Below are 12,743 nucleotides of genomic sequence, written 5' to 3'. Positions count from 1 at the left end.
GAAAATCTGGTAATGTAGTTTCCCCAAATTATGTATATGATCTGGCCATGAAAGGAATTTGACTTTAAACTAGTTTTCATTAAATAATTAAATCCAGAGATTACTGCTTAATAAGACTAGCTTTGTTAAATCTATTTATCAGTGTGTGGTCCCATTTTGCTCTGAAATATATGGCAAAATCAAAAGAATGTAGTGTAAAGTGGCATGTTCACAGGCAGAAACTATATTTATTAATACACTGTTCATTTAACAACCCAACAGACACTGTTTATATTATATTTTGAATATGTGTACTGTGCTGAGCAAAGATAATAAGACAAAACAAATAACTATTTACAGCAAAGTTAAATCCATGTTGAATTAGCACTTTTGTTGTTCAGTAATTAAATAAGTTTTAATTCAAATTTTGAGTATAAAATAATTGATTATATCAGTTGATGCTCTCTGTCTATTTTCCAGGACACTAATGTGACATCTAGTGGTTGAGGAGGGTAAGGGCAAACACTGCCTGGCCAACATAAGCAGCTGTTTAGCTGAATAGCGCCAGCAAGTGTCAAGAACCAATTGTGATGGCATCATCATATTAGCTAAATTGTGCATAGAGTGGAATCCAACAGCTGACTGTAAGTTTACCTAATTTAATTTTATATAAATATAGATGTAATATTAGCAGTGCCAATTGCTGTATGGCAGCTGCAATACAAGCTTTAACGCTGAGGTCAAATAATGCAATCAGTGGGCATCTGTCAGGGCTGTCTAATGTTACCTACTGTATGTTTAAACCAAAATGGGATATTTCACAGGCATCTGCTGGGCCAGCTGCTGGCCCAAATAAGATGAATATTGCCCTGGTTGGTTGGTGCTTCTTTCCAACTATAGGCCTACTTCATATCATCACACTGTGAAATATCATTGTGCAGGTATAGATTATCTTCAGTGTGGAGTCTAAGAACTAAACCTGCTAGTCCTTCAAAAAAGACCAGTCAAAAAATACTATCTTACAAAAAGCTCCACATTACTAAAACACCTTTAAAAAATGAGTCCAGGGAAGATAAACAGCAAAACAGTTTAAGACGTCAAATATGACGTCCCATGAGGGAATTTCAACGGAAGAGACTGGCATTACTGTGGGAAATCCAGTTCTACACTGCCCCTAAGTTTAAAGGTCAAAGGTCATTAAGAGATGCATGACCTTACAAACAAACCAAAAACGTCAGTACTGAAGTATATATTGTAGAGCAACACACTTCTCTCTTATAATATTAGTTATTATATGAAGGATATGTGTTGCTCTTTGATATGTTGATAATATTATAATATTTTTGCCCTGTTCGTACACATTTTGTCAATTTTCTTTCTATACATCTGCATCCATCGTATACAATGATGATTTTATTAAGTAAAGTGGTCTTAAATCACTGTGTGTGATGTGGGTCCCTTGACCGGGAGGTCACTGTGTTCAGGGAGCATTTATCACAAGGAGGGGTGAGAGGAGAGAGAAAGCCAGGGGTTTGTGTCAAGGTCAAAACAGAGCGTAGGAGAAATAGTATAAAGCCATGGGATGAAGTAAAGTCTGTTAAATAAAGCACAGTACAAGAGGAGAGAAGTTTGCGAAGGAGTCAAGGCATTAGACGTGTGGCACGTAGTTACATCATTTTTTGGATAGTTGAAGTGATTTGATCCATCTGTAAGAATGAAAGTGCACTGCTTGGCTCTTCTAGTTCTGTCACTCTCAGCAATCACCACACAGGCCTTATGGAGGTAAGTCAACACACTCCTCAATGGAGAACTAATATTTTGCTCTGCTATAATACAGCAACATGAAAGCCATTTGTTTAATTTGAGAAACATGTCTCTTTTGTCAAAAAAAGTACTAGTGCATCTTTATATATGAAAATATAGCTGCCTTTATATTTTAGATTAGTCAAGTCACCTTTATTTCTACAGTGCTTTATACAATCTGCAGCTTTATAGACATAAACAGGAAAACAGCAAAATCAGTTATGGAAACTAAACTATGGAGACATTTCAGATTCTGCGTTAAAGCAGCTCTAAAAGGCAATAGTAAATGTTATTTAGCTCAAGTCAGTGCAGACAGGGTTGTAGTTTAATTGTGGCCACAATTTTTGCATTATTTAAGCACTAGTAACTAAAATGTAGCGAAAATATATTTATATAAAAATATATGGTAACACTTTATACTAAGGTGTCATTTGTTATCCTTATTAAATGTATTAACACGAACGAACAATGAACAATACATTTACTGCACTATTTATTAATCTTTCTTAATGTTAGTTAATAAAAATACAGTCATTCATTGTTTGTTCATGTTAGTTCACAGTGCATTAACTAATGTTAACAAACAACTTATAGTAAATACTGAAATTAACATGAACTAAGATTAATAAATGCTGTAGAAGTATTGTACATTCTTTATTGTAAACTAATGTAATTAAATAATGTCAACTAATGAATTTTACTGTGAAGTGTTACCAAATATATTTTAAAATCTATTTTAGTAGTTTTGAAATATATGTATTTTTGCTTCATGGGGATGACATATGTCATATATAGAAATGAAGTAAAATGATCATAATGAAAAATGATTTTAAAATCAGATAAAAGTATCTGATGTTGCTGTTTTATCAGTTGTACAAACAAATAATAAATGTAACAAGAGTCTTTTCTCTCTTCACTAGGGTAAAACTGAAGAAAATGCCCTCCATACGAGAAACCCTAAAGGAAATGGGTGTCACGCCAGCTCAAGTGTTTTCTGAGATTATGTCAAAATATGACGAACCATCACCCACAAACGGCACAGCTCCGACTCCTCTGATCAACTATTTAGATGTAAATCAGTCTTAAAATTGGAGAAGTACCACAATTATGAGCAATTTTGTATTTTATTAGTCTGTTTTATATACAGTAGACAATTTCAAATTTTTAATTGTCTTTTTCTCTGTCTATTTCCAGACGCAATACTTCGGTGAGATTAGTATTGGTTCACCAGCTCAGATGTTCAATGTTGTGTTTGACACGGGTTCTGCCAACCTCTGGGTTCCTTCACACAGCTGTTCCCCTTTATACACGGCCTGCTGTAAGTGATCATGAAAAACATAACAATTTATCTTTAAAAAATCATTATCTACACATACTTCTTACAAAGGGAAGCAAAACCTGCATTTTTTCTCTCACAGCTCAGTCTGCCTTTCTCCATTTGTCTCCTTAGTCACACACAACAGGTATGATGCTTCCAGATCCCTCACGCATATTTACAACGGCACGGGATTCTCCATCCAGTACGCTTCTGGAAACGTCCGGGGATTTTTGAGCGAGGACGTGGTTGTAGTGAGTAACAAAAAGCCATTGGTTTTAGAATCTTAAGCACTGGAAATGAGTTCAAAAGGAATATCTTTACCAACATATGGAGATGGTATTTTAATGACCGAGGCAAAGTATTTTTAGCCATCCAGTTTACCATAGAAAGTCAGGCACAGCAAAACATTAACGGGTAAACAAGTCCAGATGCTTGTGCACCAAATTTTACCTGCAATAAGGCAAAATACATCAACCGTATAAGTGCACACAGTACATGATGAGCTGTTTGACCTCTGACCTTTATCTTCTTTAGGTGGGTGGTATCCCAGTGGTGCAGGTTTTTGCAGAGGCCACAGCTCTTCCTGCGATCCCGTTTATCTTTGCCAAGTTTGATGGAGTGTTAGGGATGGGATATCCAGATGTAGCCATTGATGGAATTACACCTGTGTTCGATCGCATCATGTCACAACATGTTCTAAAACAGAACGTCTTCTCTGTGTACTACAGCAGGTGAGTGTCAGCATTTACTGACATACAGTGTGAGTGAGCAAAGTGTCATGATTAAACGCAATTTTACGTAATTATATGGCTGCTGTCCCACAACACATTTAAAAAGCATTTAAGTATTAAAATCTTAGATGTTTACTAAAATCCTTTTATCTATTGAAACCCACAATAATATTTAAAATATCAGTAAGCTTATAAAATCGTCATTTAGTAGGTACTTGCAATTGGGAGGTGGCTGTCCCGAACCCTAACCCCTAAATTTCAACTTATGAAAATGATGTTGAAATAATTCTTGCATTTTATTCCATTGTTGTTTTTAAAAATATCTTTGATTTTTAAAAAAAGTAAAGTAAAAGAAAAAAAAACAATATTTTTTTGTAAATGATAAAACTTTGTGTAAAACAAAAACAAAAAAGACTACCCAAACAGTGTATGTTTTAGTCCATTGACATTTAATTACACCCCTGCATTTATGATCAGGAAATATTCATGCATCACTCTCTCTAATAGCTACATGGTGAGTAGATAGGCCTCATCATTTTAAGGTAAATGTGTTAAAAAGTATGAAAAATCTGTTTTTAACTTTAAAGAATGTCACTACCAAACACCATTTTTCTATAACTAAACACACTTTTTGGGGGAGTTATTCAATAACATTTAGTTTTTATATGTGTCCAACTGTTCAGAACTGTTTTAGCTAACCATGTGCTGATTAGCTAGGTTCAAAAGTATCTTAAATTGTCACTACCAAACCATTTGGTGAAGTTTCGGTTGTAACATCTTTGTTTTTTTTTGGTGTTATTCCATAAAACTGTCACTACCGAAACAATGATGACATCACAAAAGGGAATACGTAATCCTTTATTTGGGGGAAATAACCAAAATTTTAGTACAGTTATGCAAATTTTGAGTATTTTAAAATGTTTTAGTAGTGTTTTAGTACATGGATAAAATGTGGGATATTTTATGTGGGATAAAATCCTGTAATTTTTTTTTTTTTTTTTTAAATAAAGTATACTGAATTATCAACTAAGATGATATGATTGATGATATGATGATGTGTTTGGTTCAATGTATATTCAAACTAATGAATCCTTAACTTTAAAAAATGAGTATGATCAACTTTTTGCCTTTTACAAAGAAAAATTGGATTCAAAATACAACAAGTCTAAATAAATCACACTTGAACTATTGTAATTGTTATTGATTTACCTCTGAAAACATTTGAATGAAATAGAAAAAAACAAACAAAAAATTACTATGTTTTACTACTACTTATTAAATTATATATTACTGTGTTTTGGTAGTGACAAATTTGGAGAGAGGACAAATATTTCAAAACTTTCTGAAAATACAATATGAAAATTAACTCCACAATTACTAGAAACGTGCACCTGGGATATTATACAATTTGTATACATACAAAATCTGTGGAAAAAAAACCACACACTAACACAACGAAAACTAACATTAAGAACCGACAAGGAACGAGGAACTGAATCAAACTTATATAACCAGGCCAATGAGACAAGGACAGGTGAAAGTGATTAAACAATGACAATTCTAAACACAAATTCTAAACTTTATCACTGTATAGTAGTTTAATACATGTATTTATACAGTACTAGTTGATTACAAGCCATATTTTTCTATGTAAATGTGTGTGTATCTATAAGGGACCCAACACACGTCCCTGGTGGAGAACTGGTGCTGGGGGGCACAGACCCGAACTACCACACTGGATCCTTCCACTATATGAATACCAAAGAGGAAGGCAAGTGGGAGGTTGTCATGAAGGGGTAAGGATATTATCATTATCAATTTTACAGAACCATTATGATTTCTTCCATGTTGCTTTTTCTGCCATTCTACATCTGTTTTACATCACCGTTTTCACAAATACTCCTAGATATCCTATATCAGTTTATACAAGATATCCGGTAGCCATCCGTTTTTAATTTTGAGCAGAACCTCAAACCATTTCCAGAGATGCAATCAATCCTTGCCCTGTGTCCTTTAAAGGAATAGCTGACCCAAAAAATCAATCACACGCTCATGTCGTTTCATATCCATATGACTTTTTTTTTTCTCGCTTGGAACGCAAGAGTTGAGTTTTTGAAGATGACTGTACCATTTGTCCTTTTCCAGTTCCTTTGCAGTAATGGAGCTTTCAAGTTAAAAAGGGACACAAAAGCATTATAATAGTATCATACAAATATCCATATATCCACTTCTCCATGTGTGTTTCCACAGCTTTAGTGTGTGTGTGTGCAATAAGTTGGATGGGACAGATGGGTTACATATCCACCTAAATATGACTTGCTCAATATATTTCAGGCCAATAATAGAACATATCAATAGATTTAAAGATACTGTTGGGCAAAATATTATTGGGTAAAACATTTAAAGTAATTCTTCACTCCAAAATGAAAATTTGCTGAAAAATGTATTCATTCTCAGGGAATCCAAGATGAGTTTGTTTCTTCATCGGAACAGTATGTAGCATCACTTGGTCACCAATGGATTCACCCTGTAGTGAATGGTTGCCGTCAAAATGAGAGTCCAAACAGCTGATAAAACGTCACAATAATCCACAGGTAATCCACATGACTCCAGTCCATTAATAAATGTCTTGTGAAGAGAAAAGCTGTGTGTTTGTAGGAAACAAATCGATCATTAAGACATTTTAACTATTATGAACTTATTTATTTACAACACAGCTTCTTACAAGATGTTAATTTATGGACTGGAGTCGTGTGGATTACTGTGATGTTTTTATCAACTGTTTGGACTTTCATTCTGACGGCACCTATTCACTGCTGAGGATCCATTGGTGAGCAAGTGATGTAATGCTAAATTTCTCCAAATGAGTTCTGAAGAAGAAACAAGCTCATCTACATCCTGAATGACCTGAGGATGAGTACATTTTGTATGAACTATTCATTTAAGCCTTAACAAAAGTAGGTAAACCATGAGTCTTTTTGAAACATAATCCGTTGCAATGTGTTTGATTTACCTCAATAATACCCTTTGTTTTTCTGCAGAGTGTCTGTGGGTGCAGATATGTTGTTTTGCATGGACGGCTGTGCTGCTGTGATTGACACAGGCTCCTCCTACATCACAGGCCCCGCCTCCTCCATTTCCATTCTGATGAAAACAATCGGTGCTGTTGAACTGGCAGAGGGAGGGGTAAGTTTGGTTAGCAAAACCAAAACATTTGTTTAAAAACTTATCTTTATTTACAGGCATACTACATAATCTGCTAAGTTAAAACATTGATTTAAGGGATTAAACCATGGAATTTTTTTTCTGAACTAAAAATATGAATCCACTACTTAAGCAAGAAAGGATATTAAAACTGAAGGAGCTGAAATTTAAACTGTAAAAACAATATTATGAAATCTTAGCAGTGGTGGCAAACTTTCAAACTTTCTAGAGCCGTAAAAACTGAACAATGTGTTCCAGTTGTACATAATAACAGTAATGCATGATAGACCTTCTAAAACATTCAGCAGTGACAGCTGATTGTAAATTATAATGCAGTTGATTATAAAACTCATCACCTTCATGTCGCACAAAAACTCAGGGTGATTGATCATGAGCCAATTAGGCATCCCGTATACATCCCATATACAGTACTTCTATGTTCTGCATTAAAACCTGTTTCCTTTTCCTGTTGCACAACTCCATGGGAACAGCTGTTTTGGTCTATCATGTTTGGCTGTGTCTCATAAATAATGTCTGAAGAGTAAATGGAATGATTGAAGCTGATGTTTTTTTTCATTGCCACTGTGGTGGTTGGTGATATTTAAAGTGGAAAAAAATGTTTTTCTTTCTTTTCAAGTTTAATGTAATTTCGGTTTTCATAAATGATGCAGCACACTGTTGTCTTTGAATGTTTTAAAGTCATCACTTATTTTATGTTTACAGTATACTGTAAATTGTAATCTGGTCAAGTTGTTGCCCACTGTGGCTTTTCATCTCGGTGGTCAGGAATATTCTCTCACGGAAGAGGACTATATTCTCTGGGTGAGGACTTTATTTCATTACAATGATAGTAACACAATAACACAATATTAATGTGTTTATATTATTATTGATATGTCACTTCTAGTGGTGCTGATCTGAAAAGGCTTTAATTTTCTCATGTACACACTGACATGAAATGAAGACATTCAGATTATTTATTTTAGTGGGAGGCTTTCACTTTTATATCACATGACCGGTGGATTGCTACTCACTTTATCTCAGTAACCTCCTGTTATTGGACAGTTTTGCTTGTGGAGTAAATTCATCATAGGTAACTATCATGTTTTTTTGTGGAATGCTACATCCACACCACTAGATGTCAGTATAAATATGAAGACTGGCATATAAACAAAAAAGTACTGAGTGCACCTTTAATGTAACTAGGCTACTGATTATATCACAAACTCAGAGGTTCCCATAAGCGTTGTTCCCTTAAAGGAGAAGTCCACTTCTAGAATAAAAATTTACAGATAATGTACTCACCCCCTTGTCATCCAAGATGTTCATGTCTTTCTTTCTTCAGTCGATAAGAAATTGTTTCTTCACTGCAAAAAACAAAAAAAACACAATTTGTTGAGTCAACTTAAAATAATCTGTTACCCTGCTGCCTTAAAATTTTACAGTCAACAGTCAACTCAAATAAGTTTAGTCAACTTGAAATGTTAAGTTGTACTAAGTGACAAGATATCTGAGTTGACTAAACAAAAAATGTGGTTTCTTAAACTTAAAAGCTGGGCTTGTTACCCAGCTGCCTTAAAATTTTAAGTTGAATCAACTCAAATATTTAAGTTGTCACTTAGTACAACTAAAGATTTCAAGTTGACCAAACTTTTTTGAGTTGACTGAACTGAAAATTTTAAGGCAGCCAGGTAACAAATTATTTAAAGTTGACTCAACAAATAGTTTTTTACAGTGTTGAGGAAAACACTTCAGGAATGTTCTCCATATAGTGGACTTCAACGGTGCCCCCATTTTTGAACTTCCAAAATGCAGTTTCAGTGCAGCTTTAAATGGCTCTAAACGATCCCAGCTGAAGAAGAAGGGTCTTATCTAGTGAAATGATCTGTCATTTTCAAAACAAATTGACAGTTTATATACTTTTTAACCTCAAACGCTCATCTTGTCTAGCTCTGTGTTAACTCTTTGATTCAAGACAGTTAGGGTCGAAAAATTCCCATCTCATTTTCTTCCTCAACTTCAAAATCATCCTACATCGCTGCAGAAGTACCAACCCAATGTTTACAAAGTCAACATGCAAAGATCAAACTCCCTTCAAAAAAGGAAAAACAGCATAGTAGGACGATTTTGAAGTTGAAGAAGAAAACAAGATGGGAGTTTTTCGACATACTCCAACTGTATTGACCCGGATTACACAGACTATGCATTCGCGTGGCAGAGCTAGACAAGGCGAGCCTTTGAGGTTAAAAAGTATATCTTATTATTATTATTATTTTTTCTTTTTAAAAAATGACAGATCTTTTCACTAGATATGACCCTTATTCCTCGGCTGGGATCATTCAGAGCCCTTTGAAGCTGCATTTAAACTGCATTTTGGACGTTCAAACATACTGCTAAATATGCTGGCATGCATTTATAATAAACATATTAATGTATTACAATGTAATTAATATATTTGTAATCACATGTTTGTAAAGAATTTTATGTTACACTATTTTAAGGTGTCCTTGTGACACTGTAATTATACGTTTAAGTACTGAGTAATATTAAATAACTATATGTACTTACTATATAGTTAGAGTTAGGATTAGGGTTTGTCTTAGGGTACTTGCATGTTATTTTGCATAACTAATTATTATTATAATAGCAAGTACATGTAACATGTAACAAGGACACCTTAAAATAAAGTGTAACTGAATTTTACAATGTTTAAACTTGAAATGTTGAATAACAGTTCAAAATCAAGTAGTGCACTTATTTAAAGAGCAACAAAAGATTAGTTTCAACTTTAATTAGATTAAACATAATTATTTAAAATGTACTTATAAAACTTTTAACTTGGCGTTATTACAAAGTGTACTTACATGTGTTGAGAAACATAGTCATGAAAGTGTACTCTTTATAAACTGAAATAATACAAATAAGCACACTTATTATTCCACAAAGATTTTTAGTCCAATTTAGCTATTTTTTAACAATTACCTTTCCCACACATTAACACTTTTAAAAAACATGAGTGGGGAGACTACTGGTCTATTTTATGCTGTAGAACAAAATGCGAAAATATTGTGAACTTGGGTTAAACCATTGGTCTCAAACTAAATTCCTGGAGGGCAACAGCTCTGCACAGTTTAGCTCCAACCCTAATCAAACACACCTGAACCAGCTAATCAAGGTCTTCAGGATTAGTAGAAACTTCCAAGCAGGTCTAAGTTGGAGCTGGTTGGAGCTAAACGCTGCAGAGCTGCGGCCCTCCAGGAATTGAGGTTGAGACCTCTGGGTTAAACAGACCTTGCGTTAACCATTAACATAAGACAGCTGATGTTTTGACCAGCACTACATCAAGAAAAAATATTGACTGCACCATTAAAGGGATAGTTCACCCAAAAATGACAATTCTGTCAATAATTACTCACCCTCATGTCGTTCCAAACCAGTAAGACCTTCGTTCATCTTCAGAACACAAATTAAGATGAAATCCAAGAGTTTTCTGACTCTGCATAGACAGCAACACAACGTTGTTACTATTGTTTTCTTTGCACACAAAAAGTATTCTCGTAGCTTCATAACATTACGGTTGAACCACTGATGTCACAGGGACTATTTTAACAATGTCCTTACTACATTTCTGGGCCTTGAACATGTAAGTTGCATTGCTGTCTATGCAGGGTCAGAAAGCTTTTGGATTTCATCAAAAATATTTTCATTTGTGTTCTGAAGATGAACGAAGGTCTTACGGGTTTAGAATGACATGGGAGTGAGTAATTAATGACAGAATTTTTATTTTTGGGTGAACTAATCCTTTAATGTAACTAAGTTACAAATTATTTCAATATTTTTTGTTTCAAAGTTGCATTAACTGTGTAAATGTGATGATAAAAATTTTAAATCTATCTTACTTCACATGATGGAGACCCAGGTAGATGCCAAGTTATCGTGGTGGTATTTTTCACAGCTTCACTCAGATAATGCTTAGCACTGTCTGAAGTGTTGTTTTCATTACAAATACTATTGCTGACTCTGTACTACACTGTCAGTTTGGCATATCATTTAGCATTGAAGTCTGGGATCTATTCCACTAAGTGACTTTTTCATTAAGTACGAAATGCCACATGTTGTATATGCATGCTATTTTCCAGATGACTTCTGAAGTGTAGCATCTGTTCTGAGATTCATCAATCTATGTTACAGATATATGGACTCGCCTTGGGATTTCTAATGTCTCTTTTTCATCTTTTGTTCTGCCTACAGCAGTCAGAGTTCGGGGAGGACATCTGCACTGTGACGTTCAAAGCGTTGGATGTGCCACCCCCTACTGGTCCCATCTGGATACTGGGGGCAAACTTTATAGCTCGATACTATACAGAGTTTGATCGGGCAAATAATCGCATCGGCTTTGCTCGAGCAGTCTGAGAAACACTGTGTTGTCTGCTATCCCATAATTAGATAGCTATATTACATGCACACAACACATAGGCTACTTGATCTGTCACATTAATAGCAGGCAACTTAAGATTACGGTTGCAAAGGGGGTGGAAAATTTCCGGAAAACTTCCCAAAAATCCCAGGAAGATTAAAAAAAAACCCCAGAAAGTTTCCAAATTTCTGGAAAGTTTCTGAAATTTACTGGAGATTTTCTACCTTTTAGCAACCCTACCTAAGATATTGCTTCCTTTGTGAACAAGAAGTACACTTTAAGCATAATTTTAAAAGTACTCGTATTACTATAATTTAAAAGAGTATATGTAAACTGAATGTAATGTTTTCGGACACTTAATTGCATGTTATTTACATATGAAGATGCATTATAGTTTAAATTTATATTAAATGCAGTTAGTTGAGTGTTAGTTAAGAGTGCTTTCTGACCCACTTAAGTAGGATTGAACACATATTATGTGTAATTTTAGAATTTCATGTAATATTATAATTCTACTGTACTTCCAAATGTACTTATAAGAATTTATAGTAAACTAAAATATACTTTAATGTCATTTCAAGTTTTTAAAAAATTGTTACACATTTGTAATGATGAAGTTAAAATTTAGTACATTCAGAATACTTTTTATGGGCGTGCTGGTCTGAAAACGATGTGTGTTCAGACGCATTGTTGGCACATTGCTAGAGAAAAAAATGTGCCGTTGACCAACTAAAACCTGGTCTAAAGTCAATGGCGCAGTATTTTTTAAAAAAAAAAATATTTAAAGGAGATGTCCACTTCCAGAACAGCAATTTACAAATAATTAACTCACCTCCTTGTCATTTAAGATGTTCATGTCTTTCTGTCTTCAGTCATAAAGAAATTATGATTTTTGAGGAAAACATTTCAGCATTTATCTATATATAATGGACTTAACTGGAACCCCCGATTTTGAACTTCCAAAATGTAGTTTCAATGCAGCTTCAAAAGGCTCTAAACGATCGCAGCCAAGGAAGAAGGGTCTTATCTTATTGTCTGTGTACTCTGGCTCAAAAAGGCGAAAAACTTTTATTTTTTTCTTATTTTCTCCTACAACTTCAGAATTGCCCGAATTGTACCTTTTTGTTTGTAAACAGCGTTTGACTTACTTGCACTTCCTTAGTCTTTGTGCGTTCACTTTGTAAACACTGGGTCTCTAGTTCCGCCTACCGTCCGCTTGACATTTCGACGTGATTCAATAGTACATAGTGTTGTGGACGCGCATCCCAGAGCCTGTGCTACACATGCTTTT

The 12,743-nt window shown here is 34.5% G+C and overlaps 1 protein-coding gene across 3 annotated transcripts; it reads left to right on the top strand.

Annotated features, from left to right (window-relative positions):
- The first annotated feature begins 507 nt into the window (after positions 1 to 507).
- ren (renin) lies at positions 508 to 12,303 on the top strand. Of its 3 annotated transcripts, none has more exons than XM_051116485.1 (9): positions 508 to 623; positions 2,703 to 2,853; positions 2,977 to 3,100; positions 3,233 to 3,351; positions 3,635 to 3,831; positions 5,505 to 5,627; positions 6,873 to 7,017; positions 7,759 to 7,857; positions 11,287 to 12,303. In XM_051116485.1, the coding sequence occupies exons 2-9, from the start codon at positions 2,719 to 2,721 to the stop codon at positions 11,446 to 11,448; spliced, it is 1,104 nt and encodes a 367-aa protein (XP_050972442.1). In that variant the 5' UTR covers positions 508 to 623; positions 2,703 to 2,718; the 3' UTR covers positions 11,449 to 12,303. The 3 variants fall into 3 exon arrangements, with proteins under 3 accessions (XP_050972442.1, XP_050972441.1, XP_050972440.1); XM_051116484.1 differs by lacking the exon at positions 508 to 623 and adding an exon at positions 1,602 to 1,761 and having other exon boundaries at positions 11,290 to 12,303; XM_051116483.1 differs by lacking the exon at positions 508 to 623 and adding an exon at positions 1,602 to 1,761.
- Positions 12,304 to 12,743: the final 440 nt, after the last annotated feature.

The sequence above is a fragment of the Labeo rohita genome, chromosome 8, assembly GCF_022985175.1.
Source record: "Labeo rohita strain BAU-BD-2019 chromosome 8, IGBB_LRoh.1.0, whole genome shotgun sequence".
Lineage (NCBI taxonomy): Eukaryota > Metazoa > Chordata > Actinopteri > Cypriniformes > Cyprinidae > Labeo > Labeo rohita.
The sequence above is the reverse complement of the archived record's forward strand: the minus strand, read 5'-3'. Positions and strand labels throughout refer to the sequence as shown.

Excerpts from the sequence above, each read along its gene's own strand:
- ren (XM_051116483.1), top strand. The coding sequence starts at position 1,694 with ATGAAAGTGCACTGCTTGGCTCTTCTAGTTCTGTCACTCTCAGCAATC. Across the intron at positions 5,628-6,872 it reads TGGGAGGTTGTCATGAAGGG|AGTGTCTGTGGGTGCAGATA; the intron begins GTAAGGATATTA and ends GTTTTTCTGCAG. Across the intron at positions 7,858-11,286 it reads AAGAGGACTATATTCTCTGG|CAGTCAGAGTTCGGGGAGGA; the intron begins GTGAGGACTTTA and ends TTCTGCCTACAG.